Below are 21,891 nucleotides of genomic sequence, written 5' to 3' on the forward strand. Positions count from 1 at the left end.
TAAACTTGTTTTTAACCTTAAACAACTCAAAAATCAATTCAAAATTAGCTCAAATCCAAAAACTCACCAAGTTCAAATCTACAATCTCATGCAAAAAAAAAAACCTTAGATAAAACTCTTTTCATCGAATGAAACTAATTAACACCAAGATCAATATTTTTCATGGATACCATTAGTATCAATTGGAACTTTCTTTTCTTATAACCGGAATTCAAAAACTCTCTCTTTTCTTTTTCAAACTAAAAATCTAAAAATAAAACAATTAAAGTTTTGAGTCAATATTAAATTTTAAAAAATTTAAGGAACAATAAGTTTATAACTTGAAAATCAAAGGGATGAAAGTAAAAATTTCTCTCCAATTTTAAAATCACCACCCATTTCCTTCATTTTTTCTACTATGATCATTTGTCTTTCAATCTTTCCTTTTCTCAACAAATTTACTTAATTTTGCTTTTAATTTGGTCTTACAGAGGCAAGTTAAAAAAAATGAAAATTAGGATGGAAAAAAAATAGCATTGTAATTTTAGTCCACATTGCTTTTTACATCATTGAGCTTAATGTTTTGTATAATAGTCCACACTATTTTTGGTGTATAAATTGAGCAAGCAACACACAAAATAAAAACAAATGGTGAATTAACATAGCAACAAAAATTTTTATTGAAATAACATATTTTTAGATGTCGTGGTTCTAAACTGCAACATCGATTAAATCCAGAATTAATTGGTCGATCAGTTTGTAATGATCAGTTAAACCGGTCAACTAATTTAAAAAAACAATAAATAAAATCACAAAACTATCAAAATTGGTGCCCGAGATGATTTTTGAAATCTAAATATTTGATGGTCGGAGTAGAATATTTGATGATCGAAATAGCGATTTCATGTTTATTCTAAGGAAAACGGTATTCGAAAACTCCTGTAAAAATTTAAGCATAATTCAATGATCAGATTAAAAGTTATGACTCTTTAGAGTCATTATTATGATATAGCGCAATTAAACTTTCTCTTACGTTTGGACTTGTTCTACTGGTTCACATATTCATTTTTTAATCCATCCACGTAACATATATGTAGCATATCCACATATAGTTGTGTTAGACTCAAATATAATTGTTCAGAATCATCCGTTGTCACAAACTCAATTACATCATTAACACTTATAAGACATGTTTGAAAAAAATAATTCACAAAATCATAGTTTTTGTATTCAACGATCGATCGGTTCACATAATTAGATCAACGAGGCTACATGTTAAATTATTACTGTTTTTAAATGCAATAATTATATTGTCTCGCCTATGAATAACGACATTTAGTAAATGTCATGTTTTTTAAGGGCAACAATGTAAAAATATGTTATTTTATGTTTTTTTTAAATAATATTATTATGCCAAAACTTTCAAATATATGTTAATACAAAAAAACCTGCATTTTACACTACACAGCACCATGTTTTCTATAATTAATAAGTGGTATGTATATTACATACCAAAAAAGAGGTTGGTGTCTTAGGGGTTGGTGATGTGTTGGCCATGGGCTTCCAAGTGCGTGTGTCGTGTGTGTATTTGGAATTAATGATGTATTTGGTCCCTCACCTCCCATTTCACAACTCATTTTTATTATCCTACTGCACTCAATTTTTATCCCCCACTTTATTTTTTTTATTACCGACAGTGTCAAACCCCCCGGTCAAAGACCACCATATTCCTTCTTCGCAGGACCAAGCCACTTGTTCCCGACCCAGCAACTAAAAATCTTGGGTTTTGAAGCAGGATTTAAGTGAAATGAATTTAGATCGGTTTGATTTAAAATAAAAAAAGTGAATTTCAGAAAAGTATTTTCTGATGTTTGATAATAATGAAAAATAAGTTGGAAAATACTTTCCAGTGTTTGGTTATGTTATAGAAAATAAACTGGAAAATAACTTATTAATGTTTTATTTTTTTCAAGTTTATTAAATAATGAAGAACAAATCTTACAAATTAAAAAGTTGAATGGGAATGAAATTGAAAAAAAATATAATTTTATAAATTATCTCAGATAAAATAAATAATAATCAAAATAATAGAGATCAAATAAAAAATAAAAAAATTAAAAGATGAAGAAATTAAAATAATAATAATTAACATTTCATAAATTATTTCAAATAAAATAAGTAACAATCAAAAGAATGAGAACCAAATTTGATAGATAAAAAATTTCAATAAAAAAATGATAAGAAAAAAACAAATAGCAATTATAAAAATAAGGACCAAAGTTAATATAAAAATTAAATTTTAAGAGATTAAATTAAAAAAAAATATATTCAAAAAAAAATATATATATATAGCAATCAAAAGTTTGAGGATCAAATTTGATATAATCAGCAAATAATAACATTTCTAAATTTTTCACAACTTTCAGAAAGTGTTTTCCGCCCAAATTTTAGGAAAACACTTTCCTGAAAACCAAGCCAAATTTTCCTTTGACTGGAAAGTGTTTTCCGTTGACCAACTTTTCTATTGGCAAACAAACACATGAAAGTTTGGAAAGTGGTTTCCCATAAACGACTTTCTGAGAAACAAACATGGCCATACAAGATTCAAAACCAATTGATTCAGTACTTAAGAGAATTATAATTTAAATAGTAATATTTATATCATAAATAATAATATTTTTTATTAATACTTTAAATTATAATAAAAATAATTATATTTATAACACAAATAATTATATTTAAAAACCCAACAATATTTTTAACACAAACAATAATATTTTTTAGATGAATATTTAGAATAATAATAATAATAATAATAATTATATTGAGAATTTCAAAAATATTTATAACACAGATAATAATATTTTTTATATTAATACTTCGAATTGTAATAAAAATAATAATATTTATAACACAAATAGTATTACTTTTTATATTAATACTTTTAATTATAATAAAAAATAATATTTATAACACAAATAATAATATTTTTTATATTAATACTTTTAATTACAATAAAAAAATATTTTTAATACAAATAATAATAATTTTAATATTAATAATAATAAAATTTAAAATATTTATAATACAAATAATAATATCATTGTATATGGCTGCACAGTCATACCTAAAAATATTGGATCCAGTTGCCCAGTCAAACCCAAGAACGGTGGGTCTGGCTGGGCAGCTAGACCCAACATCTTTTTGTAGTGTTTGGGGTTTGGTCGAGTGACACTCAACATTATTGGGTTCTGTTGGGTAGCAAGACCCAACACTGGTGGTTCCTTTTAAAAATATTTTGGGTTTAGCTTGGCAGTCACATTTAATTTTTTTTTTTTATGAAAATAATAGGAATAATTCTTAATCATTGGGATGGCTTTGATGACATCAAATAAATTTATTTGTACTTGAAAAATCATAATTTCATTTTTTTTTCACATGAAAAAATCACATGGATCATTGAAATTTCATTTCCATCTATAAAACATATTTTAACTAGGCTAAAAATTTAAAATCAAATTAAATATATATTGTTTCAAGCCTCGATCTACTCATACAATATTATTAAAGGTGGAAACACCTCCATTAAATTTCTTTATTAAACATGAATTCATATACACCAAAAATAGAGTTATTAATTGTTTATCTTTGAATCACATATGAATATTTATATATATTTTGATGATAACAAATAAATAAAAGTGAACTAATGATATACTTGATTGAGAATAAATTTAAATAGGTTTCATATGAAGTCAACATCAACAAGCATGAAGAATTGAATAAAAAAATTTGATCAACAAGTCCAAGACGCAAAATAAATGAAGACGTAATTTTTCAATATTCATTTTATTGTTGATTATGTAAATTTACGTATCTCACTTGATAGCACAAATTAAAATGAACTCACACACTTCACATTACATACATTACAGGATTCATATATATTTAAACGGTTCAAGATTCACCAAGTTTAAAACTGTCAAATTTGGGTCTTAAGGTGAACTGGTCGACCACTTGGCTATACCAAGTAAACCCGATCAACTGCTTGTTTATTAGGGATGAAATTCTGGGAATCTGTAGGAATCGGTCGATCGATCGATTGGCTTGACCTATTTAAACCAATCAACTGTTTAAGTTGTCAATGGGGTTCCAAAAACTAATTTTTTTTTAGAAACTTATGAACAACTCTCATTTTTGCAAAAATAAAAGAGGGATTCTGAACATATAATATATAAATACCATTTCAAGAACAAAACTAAATAGAAATCATTAATCCTAACATGTTCTAAAATTGTGCTAAATTGAACTTTTATAACCAGCATAGGGTTATAATTATCACACTCAGCACACTAACACTCTTTCAAACATCCGAAGTCCTTTGAGCGAGTTATAGAAATATAAGATTTAATTGTATTATCTAATAATATAAAAAGTATTGTTTAATTTCAAATAATTATAAATCTTAAAAAGTTTATAAGATATATCATTAAGATGAAAAATCTTGAAAAAAATATTTATTCAAATGGCAAAAAAAAAAAATTGACAAGGATTCATCAAATATATTATAATAATGAATTTGAATTATTAAAAAATACAATACTTAAGTATAGTTGATATTTAAAATGTTAATGTAGACTTACTAAACCATATTAAAAATCAAGTTTATAAATTTTTTATCTATTTAATTTAAATATTTTATCATATTATCAGTTACTGGTAAAAGCAGCCCAAGTCAGCAATGTGAAACGAGAAGGAAGAGGTAGGAAGTTATCACGTAAGGACCTTCGAGGCTAGGAAAATATTTGACAACTGCTTTTTTTTTTTAAAAAAAAACATCGAAACTCAAAACCCAAAAACTGATTTTTCTTCTGTCTTATCCTATTAGAGGCAAAAACATGTAAAAGGAAAATAGAGGAGAAAGTAAGATCACAGCCACCCATTTTTAATTCCAACAAGAGATCATGACCGTTGAGCTTGTCTCGATTTCTTCAAAAGCCCACACAATGCGGTCAGTCATTATCTCGCGACGTCTGATTCGGTTTAAGGGTGTTTTTGACTGTTTGGGTGGTATTGTTTTTTTAAGGTATACCTTTTAAAATATACACCACACCTCCTTAAAATACATACTTTTTTATTGAAGAAAAGCCACTACACCTCCCACGGAAACACTAAAAAATCCGTGCGAGAAGAACCTGTTTTGTCATGGTTACTTAAATACCCCTGCACACGCCTATCTGTCCTCGTAACAAAAAGATTCAGGAAAGGATAATCCGAGAAACTAACTATAACAACTAACCAGACCAGATGGAAGTCATCACGAAAGTACCTTCATCCTGGAATATTTGACACCTAGACAGCGGATTGAATGAATAGGGATTTACGATAAGGGGTATAAGCAGGGGCGGAGCAAGAAAAAAAATTAAAGGGGTCAAATTAAAATAATTATTTTAAAAGGATAAAAATTTTAATTATTTTACTACTAAAATTATAAATATTATCAAGAAAGAGGCTGGAAAAAAGCATTTGGACCGGAAAAAAAACATTTCCTTGCAGCCCACCCTTCAGGAGTAGGAAACATTTCAATGCCCTCAGGAGGAGGAAACTAGGGGTGATCATTTTTGGTTCGGTTTGATTTTTATCAAAAAAAAATAACCAAACCGAATTTTATTTTTTTGAAAAAAAAACCGAAACCGGGTCAAACCGACTGGTTTCGGTTCGGTTCGGTTTTTTTAGGGCAAAAACCGGTTCAAACCGGTTTGGCTCGGTTTTTTCGGTTTTGGCTCGGTTTTCTTGATTTTGGCTCTGTTTTTTCCGGTTTTGGCTCGGTTTTTTCGGTTTGGCTCGGGTTTTTTTCCGGTTTTTTGTCGGTTTCGGTTCGGTTCGTTTTTTCGGTTATAAAACCAAACCGAACCGGCCGGTTTTTTCAAAAATTTAATCGGTTTAATCGGTTTTTTTTTGCGGTTCGGTTTTTTTGATTATTTTTTTTTCAGTTTTCTCGGTTTAATCGGTTTCCCGGTTTTTTTGCTCATCCCTAAAGGAAACATTTCCTTGCAGGGCCCACCCCACCCCTCAGTGCACAAAAAAACATTTCCTTGCCCACAAAAAACCACAAAAAACAAAATTAGCATCTCCTTGCAGGGACACCCTTCAAATATAGGGGCCCACCCCACCCCTCAGTGCGCAAAAAAACATTTCCTTGCCCACAAAAAACCACAAAAAACAAAATAACATTCCCCCCCCGGCCCGGGTCACTGTATACCCTCTTTTAGTTTATAATTAATTTGCTCTCGTGGAGAAGAGGCATTATACACTGAGATGAGGAAACAGCGGGGCTCTGGCTATCTAGTTGGAAGACCTGGCAAATCCTCCCAAAGAACTCGCAAAAGAAAAGAACAAGGCAAGCAAAACTTCGGCTGTAACTCTGATGCTAATCTTTGCCGCTGTGAGGAAAGGTTACATGCACCTTTACTAATCTTTCTTCCACTTTTATCGCTTCATACGGCAAGATGTCGATGTGCATTAAGATTGTAAGACATTTTGATAGATAAGATTCTTCGGCTTGCAAACCCAAACAAAAAGCATCGTGACGTTTAACATCCAGGAAATGGGTCCCCAAATCTACTTCGCAAAAGAGATGTCAAGGGGGCCAAATCCCCACCAAACCAAGTCCTCTTTGCAAAAAGTCCTCTCAAAGTTCTACATGACATCGCATTGGCAACTTCATCAAGGTTAATTATATAAACATGTGGTCTCGAAACATTATTTACAATCGTGGAGAAGAGGCATACTACATTGAGATGAGGAAACAGCGGGACTCTGGCTATCCAGTTGGAAGACTTGGCAAGTCGTCCCAAAGAACTCGCAAAAGAAAAGGACAAGGCAGGCAAAACTTCGGCTGTCACTGTGATGCTAATCTTTGCCGCTGTGAGGAAAGGTTATATACATCTTTACTAATCTTTCATCCACTTTTATCGCTTCCTAAGGCAATATGTTGATGTGCATTAACATTGTAAGACATTTTGATGAGGTTACGTTGTTTTGCAGTTTGCAAGGGTTTATTTTCTCAGCACCATGCCATGCTGTCTTTGCCTTTCTCAATCCCTTGCTAATTGCTGTCATTCAAGTTAAGTTCCAAGGCACAAATCAGTCTCCATTTCAAACAAGCTTTCCTTCATCTAATGATTTCGGGAGACATAAAACCATCCATAGGGAGTGATGAAGGCCTTTTTCATATGGGAGAAAATATAAATGTAAAAGGATAAATTCACTAAAAAGACATGGAAAAAAACACTCGATATATCTCGATAAATAGATTAATTAACCCTAATCAAGATAAGAAAAATGGTTAATAATAATCTAACCAAACATTCTTTGAACGCTAAATGATTGAGATCAGAATTTATATTGAGCCAACTCTAGCACCCTAACACGTTGACACTGGACTGGTGGTTCACTGTTCATATATATGAGCAGTGACCGCCATTCTTTTTTTTTTTTTTTTTTAATGTTCTATGAATCATTTGCCAAGAAACTTTTCTTGCCGTATGAGTCATTTTAGTTCCGATCAGCATGCCCGCTTGACATCGCTGGACCATTTTCAAAAAACTTTTTTTTTTAAAGTAATTAAATAAATATTCTTAAGAACTCTAATGATTTAAATTATATATAGAAACGTATTTATTCCATCAAAATCTTTTTACTTTTTCATCATTTTCTTTTTTAATTTTGGTAGAAGAATGATTTTTTTAATTGAAAGAGTGGTTATTTGAACAAAAACTTAAAAATTTTAAAATAAATACCCTTGAAAACGCAGATAATTTAAATGAAGCTTGAAAATATGTACTTATTTAGCAAAAACTTCATTTTCTTTATCCATTAAGTTCTTTTTTAATTTTTGAAAAATTTCTATCAGAAACATGGTTATTCAATAAAAAAACATATCATGAGTTGTAAAGCAATTTAAAAACAAGAAACAAAAATAAATTTTCAATTATTTTTATGCACCCATATAAAAAATAACAAAATAATCACTTCGTTGAGGTTGAAGGAAGGACAAAGGAAGCGCATTTGAAAAGGTATCTAAGGATTAGGCAGAAATGGAAACACTTTGAAGAGGAGATCAAACGAGCAGACGACAACTGGCATGGGGAAAAAGAGAGACTAGCTCAAGCCGACCAGGTGGCGACTTCTCAAGGAGCTTTCCAATTTATAAGGGTTGGATTTCAATTCATGTAACTTTACTTCGATTTTCCCTTTCGTATCAGAACTTCCCTCAGTCCTCTTCATTTGGCCAACAAAGAAAATAATATGAAAAACAACAAAATATATATTTTAGTTTCGTTGAATATTCATGAGATATGTTTTCAAGAACAAGTATACATTTGTTTCATATATAATAATAAATAAAAACAAGTATTAGGATGAAAAACATCAAATATTATTTAAAAACCATTTAATAATTGAATAATTTTTTAAAAAAATTATTATTATTAATTATCTAAACAACATTTTATTTTAAAATGCAAGACCCTAAAATAATAGCACAAGTCTAGGCTTCGTAACCTTTAAAATCCAATTTCCTTCCTTTTCTATTCTGTGGACCCATCAAACGTGTGCGTGTCCGTAGGGTTATTGAAAGGTTCTCAGTTCTCACAGTCATTAATGTATTTTGAAAATTTAAAAAACCTGCAGTCTTACAACGTAGCAGCACAGCACTAAGCACAAAGACATACAATTAACTAAATTCGGATTAAAACACTAAAAACTCTAAAATTTTATTTTATTTATGAAATCACAATCTAATCAAGTCTACCTTCTATGAAGGTTGACAATATTTTTTATAGGCTAAAAAAACCCAACTAGATTAGAAAACAAAATTAGAATCCTAACACAAAGAAAATTAACATAAAATCTAAGAATAAATAATAATTCCAAAAATAACTAGAAAAAAATAGTAAAATTAATCCAAACAGAAATTTTTGGATATAATATTGAGAGATCTATCAATCTGATAAGCGACATAATAATCTTTAATAGGTATAAAGAATTGAACGAAAAAATCTATCAACAAATTCAAAATGCAAATTAAGTGAAGATTTGGTTTTTCAGTATTCATTTTAGTGTTAATTATGTAATCTACATATCTTACTTGATAGCACAAATTAAAATGAACTAGAACACCTCACATTGCATGCATTATAGGATTGATGTACATTTAAATGGTTCAAGATTCACTAATTTTAAAACTATCAAATCTTAACCCTGAGGGGTGTAGCTCAACTGGTCAGGCCCTAGGTTTGAGGTTTACATGGTCATTAACTTCAGGGCCTATGGGATTAATCGAGGTGAGCGCAAACTGACCCAGACACCCATGTTAATAAAAAAAACTGGCAAATCTGAGTCTAAGTTGAACTGGCGACCACTTGGTCATACCAAGTGAATCCAATTAACCGTTTGTTCATTAGGAATGAAATCATGAGAATCTCTAGGAATCGGTCAATTGATTAGCTTGACCAATCTGAACTGATCAACCGTTTGAGTCATTAGTGTGGAGTTCTAACAGCTAATTTCTTTTGAAAAAACTTACAATAGCTCTTATTTTTGCAAAAATAAAAGACTATTTTACACATATAATATATAAAGATAATTTCGAGAGCAAAACTAACTAGAAATTATTAATCCTAATATGCTCTAAAATTGCGTTAAATTGAACTTTTATAACCAAGTACAAGATTATAATTATTATACTCACTACATATATACTTTTTCAAACATTTTAAGTTTTATTAAAAGTTATAGAAATATAAATTTTAATTGTATTATAAGAGTATTATTTTATTTTAAATAATTATAAATTTTTAAAATAAATTTTTAGTTGTTGGTAAGGTTTATCATCTATGAAGACAAAATATTTCTTTAAATGATAAAAAAAAAAGTTGATTAGAATTTATCAAGAATATTATAATAATTGATTTGAACTATGAAAATAATTCTACACTCAAAACAACACCGGGTGACCCTAGAATGTGAAATCAAAACGAAATTGAGACATGTCAACTATCAAGTACCCAGACCCTGGATTTTGGTCACGAGTGCCATCATTAGAATTACTTTGGTAAAGTCACTAAAGACTAAAGTATGTCGAGACTTTACGATAGATGATCAGTGCCTCTATATATAACAATCGCGGAGAAGAGGCATAATACACTGAGATGAAGAAACAGCAGGGCTCTGGCTATCCAGTTGGAAAGCTTGGCAAATCCTCCCAGAGAACTCATAAAAGAAAAGGACAAGGCAAGCAAAACTTCGGCTGTCACTGTGATGCTAATCTTTGCCGCTGCGAGGAAAGGTTATATACATCTTTACTGATCTTTCATCCACTTTTATCGCTTCCTAAGGCAATATGTTGATGTGCATTAAGATTGTAAGACATTTTGATGAGGTTACTCTGTTTTGCAGTTTGCAAGGGTTTATTTTCTCAACACCGTGCCATGCTGTCTTTGCCTTTCTCAATCCCTTGCTAATTGGTGTCATTCAAGTTAAATTCCAAGGCACAGCTCAGTCTCCATTTCAAACAAGCTTACCAAGCATGTGGGCTTTTCTGCTGGCAACAATCATCTATTGCTTTGCATTCGCTGCCAACATGAGATTTAAGTGCACTTGGTACTCTCGACTTTCAGGTCATGTTGCTTTCTTCGCAGGATCTTTTTCATCGATCTCATTGGTATCGGTCCTGCTCCCAGCCCTGCTAGGGCGTCTTATTTTTGCTGTGTGGATTATTTTGCCTATCGTGGTTGCTCGTAACTTCGTCCAATTCATATATCTGTGGATCTACCAAAGGATCATGACGTTAATATTCAAAATACTTGGCTTTTGGTATCGGTTCCTGGATGACATGTCGGTTGCTCGTAACTTCGTCCAATTCATATGTATGTGGATCTACCAAAGGATCATGACGTTAATATTCAAAATACTTGGCTTTTGGTATCGGTTCCTGGATGACATGTCGGTTGCTCGTAACTTAGTCCAATTCATATGCCTGTGGATCTACCAAAGAATCGTGACGTTAATATTCAAAATACTTGGTTTTTGGTATTGGTTCCTGGATGACATGTCGATTGAGGAACAAGCAGAGTACCCTGTGGAGAATCTGGAGATTATTATTGCCAATTAATTGTGTTCCAAGGTAGAAGCTCTACTTTCCGATATTACTCCAAGTTTTTTAAAAAGCTTCTATTTTCTTCCATACTATCAAATAAATTAATAAAGGGCAAGAGGATTGTCCTATTGCAAACAATCCTATATTAATACCATTTTTTTCCCAAATGTCGATCTAATGAAAAAGGGTGAGGAATGGAACTGTATGGATGCCATTTCTCTGAGTGTTGGGCTGACAAAGTTAGCTAATTGCTAACAAGCTTCTCCTTATTGTGGAGCCCGGGACTTGACAAACCTCTGATGAGTTCAAGTTCTGGACAAACCGGAAAAACTAAGAAACATGTTAAAGCAGCACATATGTCAAATTAGCACACCAAGACAGGGTTTTCACGTAAGCCCCAATCACAGGAGCTTTCTTCGGTCATTTATTAAGTAGGATTGTCAAGATGACTCAGTTTATCGTCTATTTGCAGTACAAATTCCTATAACAAAATATATTTCCTCAATAAAATAAGTATATGGTCCAAATCTCCTCAACTTAGTGTACCAACAGACTCATAATTGAATCTGAATTTGTTAACCATCATTAGGAACTGCATTGACACTATTGACTATGACACTTGTATATAAAAAAAGAGAGAAATAAATTATTAATCAACCATCATGTTGTTGTGTAACTATGACAGTATAAAGTATTTCATAAAATCAAATCTTATAAGACAATGGGTATAGGAGAATTGAGCTGGAGTGATTGAATAAGATCAGAATCTGGCAAGTTCAGAGGAGACAGAGAGAAATGGCTGTAAGTAGAGCTGCCTCTTCTAATTTCTTGCATGGTCATTAGAGCTGCAATTGTGTTCTTGAAAATCTCTTCTCCCGCAACCGTTATTGCTTCTCTTCCTTCTTTCACTCTCTCTTCTTCCTCTGCAGGGAATACTGTATCTATCATGTATTCGCATTGCTTGACAAGCTTTGATACTAGATCGGTAATAAAAAAAAGATTGCTCCAACACCTTTTGAATGAATGGAAGGCGCAATAACCCACCTGTTCTCTCGTCGTACTTCTTCAATATCTTGGCCAATCCTACATTAAAATTTGATTTCAATTTTAATCATATTCCATAATTAACACATGAACATTTCAAGAACTTTTAGAAATAGATAAATAAAAGTTTGTTATATATATTGAGAAAGATATTTTTAATGAGACTAAAAATAAAATAATTATAAAGCAGTTTTAAAATATAAAATCTCGAGGAAAATAATTATAATATAAGTTTTTTTTTATTTTAAATATATTTTTAAATTAATTTTACATGACTTGAGTTGGTACATATATTTCAAATTAATTTTTTTATATAACATATATATCTGTATAATAAATAATATCAAATATTTATTAGTAATTTATCTTTTTATTTTAAATTTTTTTACTCTGCCACTGTGTTGATCTAATGAAAAAAAGGGTGAGGAATGGAAATGTATGGATGCCATTTCTCTGAGTGTTGGGCTGACAAAGTTAGCTAATTGCTAACAAGCTTCTCCTTATTGTGGAGCCCGGGACTTGACAAACCTCCGATGAGTTCAAGTTTTGGACAAACCGGAAAAACTAAGAAACATGTTAAAGTCAGCACATATGCCAAAGTAGCACACCGAGACAAGGTTTCGACGTAAGCCCCCAGTCAATGAAGTTATTTTTAAAAGCTTGTTTGAGATTGTGAATATAATTATTTTTTAAAATATTTTTTATTAAAAAATATGTTAATAATAATTTTTTATTTTTTAAAAATTATTTTTGACATATCAAAATAATTTAAAAATATTAAAAACATATTAATTTAAAATAAAAAAAATAAATTTTTTTAAAAATATTTTTAAAATATAATGACAAACAGGCTATAAATAGAATTATCAAGATTACTCAGTTTATCGTCTATTTGCAGTACAAATTCTTATAACAAAATATATTTCCTGAATAAAATAAGCATATGGCCCAAATCTCCTCAACTTAATGTACCAACAGACTCGTAATTGAATCTGAATTCGTTAACTATCATTAGGAACTGCATTGACACTATTTTATATTAAAAAAAGAGAGAAATAAATTATTAATCAACCATCATATTGTTGTGTAACCACGACAATATCAAGTATTTCATAAAATCCATTCTTATCAGACAATGGGTATAGGAGAATTGAGCTATAGTGACTGAATAAGATCAGAATCTAGCAAGTTCAGAGGAGGCAGAGAGAAATGGCTGTAAGTAGAGCTGCCTCTTCTAATTTCTTGCATGGTCATTAGAGCTGCAATTGTGTTCCTGAAAATCCCTTCTCCCGCAACCGTTATTGCTTCTCTTCCTTCTTTCACTCTCTCTTCTTCCTCTACAGGGAATACTGTATCTATCATGTATTCGCATTGCTTGACAAGCTTTGATACTAGATCGGTAATAAAAAAGGGTTGCTCCAGCACCTTTTGAATGAATGGAAGGCGCAATAACCCACCTGTTCTCTTGTCATACTTCTTTAATATCTTGGCCAATCCTACATTAAAATTTGATTTCAATTTTAATCATATTCCATAATTAACACATTAACATTTCAATCCTTAATGCCTAAAGGGGCTAAGCCGCTCAGGGACAAGGGGGACGGAATTAATAATGTATTTGGTCCCTCACCTCCCATTTCACAACTCATTTTATTATCCTACTACACTCAGTTTTACCCCCCCCCCCTTTTTTTTAATTACCGACAGTGTCAAATCCCCCAGTCAAAGGGCACCATTCCTTAAAACATGTGGGATTCAAAGAATAATGATTAGAAAGTAAAGGGACTATTTTGGATTACAGTAACAAGAGGACTAAATTATAACAAAATTAAGAGTATGGAAACGTAATGCACCATATCCGTATACTGGATATACCCCTGTACTGTAAGTTATTCGGATGAACAAATTTCTATGGTTTTTTTTTCATTGATCCAATTACATCCTCCTTTCTTTGATAAAATGCAAATAGACCCCTCTATTAGGTCATCCAAATTTTCATTAAAACCCACACGCAAGTCAAGTTTTTCCTTACAAAATAATTGAAAATCATAAAACAAGCAAGATAATCAAAGTTACACAACTATAACTTTTTGTTAATTTCTTTTTTTTGTGATTATTTATTATTTATTAATCACGTGACTTGTAAATGAACATAACAGTGAAAGATAATTATTATCAATGAGTTCGTAAAAGAACCCACGTGGAGTAACAATTCCTATTACGAATGAAACCACAGCCTCCAAGATCGGCCACCAAACCAACAGCCTCATTAATTTCTTGGCAGTGGCGGCACTAATATTGACCACCATCCTCTCCTCCTTTCTTCCTCCAACGAACATAGCCAACCACCTTGATGACAGCTCGCCCCGCCACTAAATCAGTCTCAACTTCACTCACTAACACCTCATCACAACACTTGTCAATTATCACAATAAGAAATCAGATTAAGAAAGCAAATACCCAATTCCACCCGCTCTGCCCAGATCTATCATTTAAAATATTGTACTCAGATGATAATCAATGGCCGTAAAAGCATCGTCACAGAGACCCACCTAGCGCGGGAATGAAAAGAATCGAGAGGAGGAAAATATTGAATATTTCTTTTCCAAATGAGGTCCAGAAAGGCTTACAACACAACACTTCTAAACAGAGACAATTTACTGGGCTACCAAAAATGACCCAAAGACCATTTCCATGGGCTGGCCTCTAGCCCACAATCGTGCTGAAAAATGCGTCATTTATTGGCACTAGGATGATGGATAAAACGAAGCTGAAAAGGGCTAACTTCCTGACATTGCGCTGCTGGTTGAGCGGAGGAAGGCATACTGGTGGTTCACTGTTCATATGAGCAGCGACCGCCATACTTTTCTTTCCTTCTTCTTCTTCTTCTTCTTCTTTTTTTTATGTTCTATGAATCATTTGCCAAGAAGCTTCTCTCTTTGCCTAGGTAGCATGGGTCATTTTAGTTCTCATCAGCATGCCCGCTTGACATCGCTGGACCATTTTCAAAAACATTTTTTTTCTTGAAGTAATTAAATAAATATTCTTAAGAGACATCTAAGAAGTAAAAACATGTAATCAAGATAAAGAAAAAGAAAAGAAACTTGAAATTGAGGTAAAAGCGTCTTCACAGATCTATTATTTAAAATATTATACTTAGATGATAATCAATGGCCGTAAAAGCGTCGTCAACGGAAAAAACACACAAAAAACCGTGCAAGAAGAACCTGTTTTGAACAAAAATGAAGTTTTTGCTAAATAAGTATATTTTTTCCTACCTAATTTAAATTATTTGAGTTTTCAAGGGTATTTATTTTATTTTTAAAAAAGTTTTTGTTCAAATACCCATACTAAACAGGTTCTTCTTGCACGGATTTTTTAGTGTCTCCCCGGTTCTTCTTGCACGGTGTTTTTGTCAAATATTCCAGGATAGTGACACGCAAAGACACTAAAAAATCCGTGCAAGATGAACCTGTTTTGTCATGGTTACTTAAATACCCCTGCATACACCTATCTGTCCTCGTAACAAAAAGATTCAGGAAAGGATAATCCGGTAAACTCACTACAACAACTAACCAGACCAGATGGAAGTCATCACGAAAGTACCTTCATCCTGGAATATTTGACAACTAGCGGCGGATTGAATGAATAGTGATTTACGAGAAGGGGTATAAGTAGCCTGTAGCCCCTCTTTTAGTTTATAATTAATTTGCTCTCGTGGAGAAGAGGCATAATACACTGAGATGAGGAAACAGCGGGGCTCTGGTTATCCAGTTGGAAGGCTTGGCAAATCCTCCCGAAGAACTCATGAAAGAAAAGGACAAGGCAAGCAAAACTTCGGCTGTAATTGTGATGCTAATCTTTGCCGCTGGGAGGAAAGGTTATATACATCTTTACCAATCTTTCATCCACTTTTATCGCTTCCTAAGGCAATATGTTGATGTGCATTAAGATTGTAAGACATTTTGATGAGGTTACTCTGTTTTGCAGTTTGCAAGGGTTTATTTTCTCAACACCGTGCCATGCTGTCTTTGCCTTTCTCAATCCCTTGCTAATTGGTGTCATTCAAGTTAAATTCCAAGGCACAGCTCAGTCTCCATTTCAAACAAGCTTACCAAGCATGTGGGCTTTTCTGCTGGCAACAATCATCTATTGCTTTGCATTCGCTGCCAACATGAGATTTAAGTGCACTTGGTACTCTCGACTTTCAGGTCATGTTGCTTTCTTCGCAGGATCTTTTTCATCGATCTCATTGGTATCGGTCCTGCTCCCAGCCCTGCTAGGGCGTCTTATTTTTGCTGTGTGGATTATTTTGCCTATCGTGGTTGCTCGTAACTTCGTCCAATTCATATGTCTGTGGATCTACCAAAGGATAATGACGTTAATATTCAAAATACTTGGCTTTTGGTATCGGTTCCTGGATGACATCTCGGTTGAGGAACAACCAGAATACCCTGTGGAGATTATTATTTCCAATTAATTGTGTTCCACGGTAGAAGCTCTACTTCCGGATATTACTCCGACAAGTTTTTTAAAAAAGCTTCAATTTTGTTCAGACTATCAAATAAAAAGTTAGCTTTTTCATATTTTATTTTTTCTCACTCCTCTCAAATCTCCATACCTGTTATAATATCCAGTAAAAAACTTCAAAGAATTCAAGAAAACAAATCCAAATGGTAGCTTATTCAATGATCAGGACTAAGTTATTACTTTTTTAAAACTAGAAGGGTGATTTTGAGAAATTCTAAACTTGAAGGATAGAAGTTAAACATTGATGAATCTTTAGGGGAAGAATTGAAGTTTACCCAATAATCAAATTATACAATTACCTTATGGATAACTCATCCGCAAGCTTCCCTTTAAGAATCCCTGTGCATAACCCTTTGCAGCTATGCATAAAATTAAATTAATAAATGGCAAGAGGATTATCCTATTGCAAACAATCCTATATTAAAACCATTTTTTCCCAAATGTCGATCTAATGAAAAAGGGCGAGGAATGGAAGTGTATTGATGCCATTTCTCTGAGTGCTGGGCTGATAAAGTTAGCTAATTGCTAACAAGCTTCTCCTTCTTGTGGAGCCCGGGACTTGACAAACCTCCAATAGTTCAGAGTTTTGGACAAAAAAAAGTAGAGAAACATGTTAAAGGAGCATATAGGCCAAGTGGCAAACCGAGACAAGGTTGTCACGTAAGCCCCAGTCACAGGAGCTTTCTTCGGTCATTTATTAAGTAGGATTGTCAAGATTGTCTATTTGCAGTACAAATTCTTATAACAAATATATTTCCTGAATAAAATAAGCATATGTCCCAAATCTCCTCAACTTAATGAACCAACAGACTCGTAATTGAATCTGAATTCGTTAATCATCATTAGAAACTGCATTGACATTATTGTATACAAAAAAAGAGAGATAAATTATTAATCAACCATCATATTGTTGTGTGACTACGACAGTATCATGTATTTCATAAAATCTAATCTTATTAGACAATAGATATAGGAGAATTGAGCTGGAATGACTGAATAAGATCAGAATCTGGCAAGTTCAGAGGAGGCAGAGAGAAATGGCTGTAAGTAGAGCTGCCTCTTCTAATTTCTTGCATGGTCATTAGAGCTGCAATTGTGTTCCTGAAAATCCCTTCTCCCGCAACCGTTATTGCTTCTCTTCCTTCTTTCACTCTCTCTTCTTCCTCTACAGGGAATACTGTATCTATCATGTATTCGCATTGCTTGACAAGCTTTGATACTAGATCGGTAATAAAAAAGGGTTGCTCCAACACCTTTTGAATGAATGGAAGGCGCAATAACCCACCTGTTCTCTTGTCATACTTCTTCAATATCTTGGCCAATCCTACATTAAAATTTGATTTCAATTTTAATAATATTCCATAATTAACACATGAACATTTCAATCCTTAATTAATGCCTAAAGGGGCTAAGCCGCTCAGGGACAAGGGGGACGGTAAAGTTTCTTCTCTCTCTCTCAGTTTTTGTTTTTTTTTTGTTGGACAAGTTTTGTTAGGGTTTTTTTTTTACATAGAAGTGAGACTCGAAACTGAAATCTCACCCATTTTACATATGTAAGAGTAACTCTGAGCCACAGGCTCATTGAGTAAGAGATCGTAAGGATAAAGTTGGGCAGCCCCTTCGAAATTAGCTTACAAGAACGGATTCTGTTGGTATAATTAATTTATCACAATTGCTCATTAAATCATATGTTATGAGGCTGTTTCCAGGAATATAGTCGATCTTTCAAAAGTGGGGGGTGATCACTGCGTAGCTTTGTCAGGCTAATCAAGTACCTGTGTAATTGATGTTGCTGTAATTCTCCAGAAGCACCATTTCACCGTGGAAATTGACACTGTTTTTTCTAATCTTTCTCATCTGCTCTTTGTACTCTGCCTCTGAAGGCTGACTTCCACTTGGCCCCCAAGTATCAATCACTTTCTGAATCCTCTGCTTTAGCTCCTGCGTATACATATACCTTCTTTGTTAGCTAGTTTTAAAGACATGGTCAATACGTGCATCAGCTTTGCTAATTCAGAGTTACCTTCTTTGTCATCGAGTATACGAGACTAATTTATGTTATTACAGTACCTTACATTAGTTTTTTCATATCTGTAATTTCTCTCTTCCATCTATATTTTAAAGGAGAAATAGGATTTGAGAGAACAAAGTAGCAGTATAAATTACATCCTATAAAATGCAAGCCAACAATGCTAGTTCGCGCGTGTCTTCGTGTAAAAATATCTGAAGCAAGTAATTTTTTAGTTCTGTTTCATAATAAATATTAAATTCATTTTCTTATAAAATTTCAAAAATAACAAGTAAGATTCGGAAAAACAATGATATCGTTCAAGTTAAAAAAAAATAACTAAGATTCCAGAAAAAAAATGATCAGAATACGATGATTATAATGATTTTATAAAAATATTATTTAATCACAATGTTACACAAAGATTTAAAATTCAAAATCCATATTTGTGAGTTTTCAAGAAATGCTTCATGTTTCGCTAATATTACTGATAATATCATCACATGTGACATGAAATTATCATTTATGTAAATAAGCACACTTGTGTCAAGTACTTAAGGAAGAGATTAATAATAATAATAATAATAATAATTTTGAATTATACACATACACTTGTGCCATGTACTTAAGTAAGAAAATAATAATAATAATAATATTACCAAGTGTTGATGTTGTTATCTATTTTTGACGCCGCATATGTACTATTACATGCTCTTGAATTTTATATATACACACTTGTGTCACGTACTTAATTAAAAAAATAATAATAATTGTCGTATATATGCGGCGTCAAAAATAAATAACAATAACAATAATAATTTTAAATTCTCTATATACAAGCTTGTTTTCGGTCATCAAATATATTCTTTAAGAGGTAAGATTCTAAATAACAATTAAGATTTGGATATAAAAGAAGTACAAATCATACCAATCTTGTGTGAATGAGATCTGATAATTAATTATAAAAATTACATGAAATTTTTATATAAGACCACATTTTCACGAGCATTGCTTGTGAGACTATTATTTCTTAGTTTGATCGACTCAGCTCATAGTCCATTGTGTCAAGCAAGTAGAGTAAGCATTTTTTCTTCCCTTTTTGACCCCATTTTAGAACCATAGTTGATTACCAATTTAATTATTTAACCCGACAAGTCAAACCAGTATGCTAGCTTTTGACTCAAATTGTTTTGCCTCCATTAATTACCCACCAAAACTAGCTTGATCAAACATCATGCTCTCTATCAAAGTTCATTCAGTCTAACAGGCAAAAAGGAGGAAAAACTGCGAGAAAAATAAAAGCATACCTCATGCCGAATAATGAAATCCTCTTCTTGTTCCATGAAAAAAGTATTAAACTTGTCAATTTCACTGTTCAGCAGACGCACAAACTCAGCCTCTGCCTTTCCATACTCAACTGATCCATACGAGAAAGGTGGAGCCGATGAGATCAGACGAACAAGCTTCTTCAATTCCTTGTAAGACAAAAACTTGTCACGCCAATCTGGCAAGGTTTCTTGAACTTGTTGCTTCAATCTCTTGCCAAACTTCATTGGTATGTCCGAATACTATGTTTCTCAGAAAAAATCAACCTCTAACAATTTCTTGCCTAAGTTACAAAGAAGTAAGGCCAAAAAAATTGGAATTGTAAAGATTGTGTAATGTGGGAGAGAAATGAATTAATGGGGGGATTTAATAAGAAAAGGTTAGTAGAATATTAGAGGGCATATGCTTCGCGTGATGAAGTGGCAGTAAGAAAAGCTATAAGAGAGTTGTTGAAGTAAGAGAATTCCTAAGCATATTCGGTTACTCTCGTCTTACCGAGGACCAAATTTATGAAAAATGACTTTATGGTATAGTTTTGCATTAAATATTAGCAAGTGGGGTAAATGGGCCTTCGGGCTGTCTAGTTTCACGTCCCTGTGGGGTTATACACGATTTGAATCGGTGTCCGTACAAATCCTGAAGTGGGTCCTACATCCTATCTATTGGTGTTTTGAGGAGTGGGTGAGTGACTGCCAGTTACTATAATATTGTAGTTATAGGAGAGGATATGGGGGGAGGAACATTCCAAGGAATCTCCATAGAATCTCCTGCTGGAACGGAGATTGTATATTACTAAAAAAAGGGAAACGTGAGTTCGGACATGTTTTTGGCGGTGAACAAACAAGCGAATATTTGATCTTCGAACTAGAAAATCCTCTGCTGCTTTTTGTTGTATTGGGCCTCAACCACGTCTCCGAGCAGACCATTCGATTAAAGCCACATTAATACCTGTTATGATCCGACAATTGATGTCATTTTTTTATTATTATTTAGGGAATTTGCTACAGTTGAGCATAAAATAATATGCCATCGACAAGAATTTCGAAACAGGTATTTTTTTTTTTTGTCTGTTGAAGAGCCAAATTTATATCCCTGGGCTCATCATGATCATATACTAGTTTCTACTGCCTCTAACAACTTATTATAAATAATTACATGAATTATGCTATGCTCTAATCTGTAAAACAGCTCATATGACAGATATTTACATGTTATAATGGATGGGCTTCCAGGCTATTAATGAAGACATTCTGGGATGACAAGCCATTAGCCCATAATCTCCACAGTCTTAGATGTTGAAATGATCATTGTACAGTGCATACCTTAAATGGGCTGGCTCCATTTCTATGTTGGGTTTCCTTGACTTTTACCACTTTCTCGATTTCTAGCACCCACAGGCCACAGAGGTTTTTTTAATTTATTTTTACACACACACACACACACACACACACACACAACACAACCCCTCCACTCCACTCCAATCAATTTCTGAGACTCGGAATTATTATTTTTTTTCAAACAATCAATAGATTTCCCTTTAAAAAATAAAAATGAAAGTTTGTGGATTTGGTTTCTTCGTTGTTATTGTATTTGTTTTTATTTTAACTTTTTTTTCCGTTTACTTCTGCAGATTGAATTAAATTTTTTTTATTGAGTTCTTAACAAAACATTCACTCTAAACTAGAATATATTAATCAGATTTTTTCTCATGATCTACTTTAAGATTTGAACCATAAATAATAGATGATAACTTAAGAACTAAATTTACAACCAACCCTAAATCTTATATTACAGGAGGAATTATTAAATATACCTCCTTCTTCATATTAGCATGGAGATTTAT

General features: G+C 32.5%; 2 protein-coding genes across 6 annotated transcripts; one reads left to right on the forward strand and one right to left on the reverse strand.

Annotated features, from left to right (window-relative positions):
- The first annotated feature begins 10,193 nt into the window (after positions 1–10,193).
- On the forward strand, positions 10,194–11,165 carry LOC127904276 (uncharacterized). The gene is made up of 2 exons (XM_052447019.1): positions 10,194–10,330; positions 10,441–11,165. The coding sequence occupies exons 1-2, from the start codon at positions 10,194–10,196 to the stop codon at positions 11,153–11,155; spliced, it is 852 nt and encodes a 283-aa protein (XP_052302979.1). The 3' UTR covers positions 11,156–11,165.
- Positions 11,166–11,826: 661 nt separating this feature from the next.
- LOC18110175 (SPX domain-containing protein 3) lies at positions 11,827–20,399 on the reverse strand. 5 transcript variants are annotated; one of them, XM_052446772.1, is made up of 4 exons: positions 20,030–20,399; positions 18,490–18,655; positions 17,968–18,038; positions 11,827–12,152 (listed from the first exon to the last, which is right to left on the reverse strand). In XM_052446772.1, the coding sequence occupies exons 1-4, from the start codon at positions 20,273–20,275 to the stop codon at positions 11,961–11,963; spliced, it is 675 nt and encodes a 224-aa protein (XP_052302732.1). In that variant the 5' UTR covers positions 20,276–20,399; the 3' UTR covers positions 11,827–11,960. The 5 variants fall into 5 exon arrangements, with proteins under 5 accessions (XP_052302732.1, XP_052302730.1, XP_052302729.1 ...); XM_052446769.1 differs by lacking the exon at positions 11,827–12,152 and adding an exon at positions 13,272–13,609 and having other exon boundaries at positions 20,030–20,398; XM_052446771.1 differs by lacking the exon at positions 11,827–12,152 and adding an exon at positions 13,293–13,596 and having other exon boundaries at positions 17,954–18,038; positions 20,030–20,398.
- Positions 20,400–21,891: the final 1,492 nt, after the last annotated feature.

The sequence above is a fragment of the Populus trichocarpa genome, chromosome 14 (genome assembly GCF_000002775.5).
Source record: "Populus trichocarpa isolate Nisqually-1 chromosome 14, P.trichocarpa_v4.1, whole genome shotgun sequence".
Lineage (NCBI taxonomy): Eukaryota > Viridiplantae > Streptophyta > Magnoliopsida > Malpighiales > Salicaceae > Populus > Populus trichocarpa.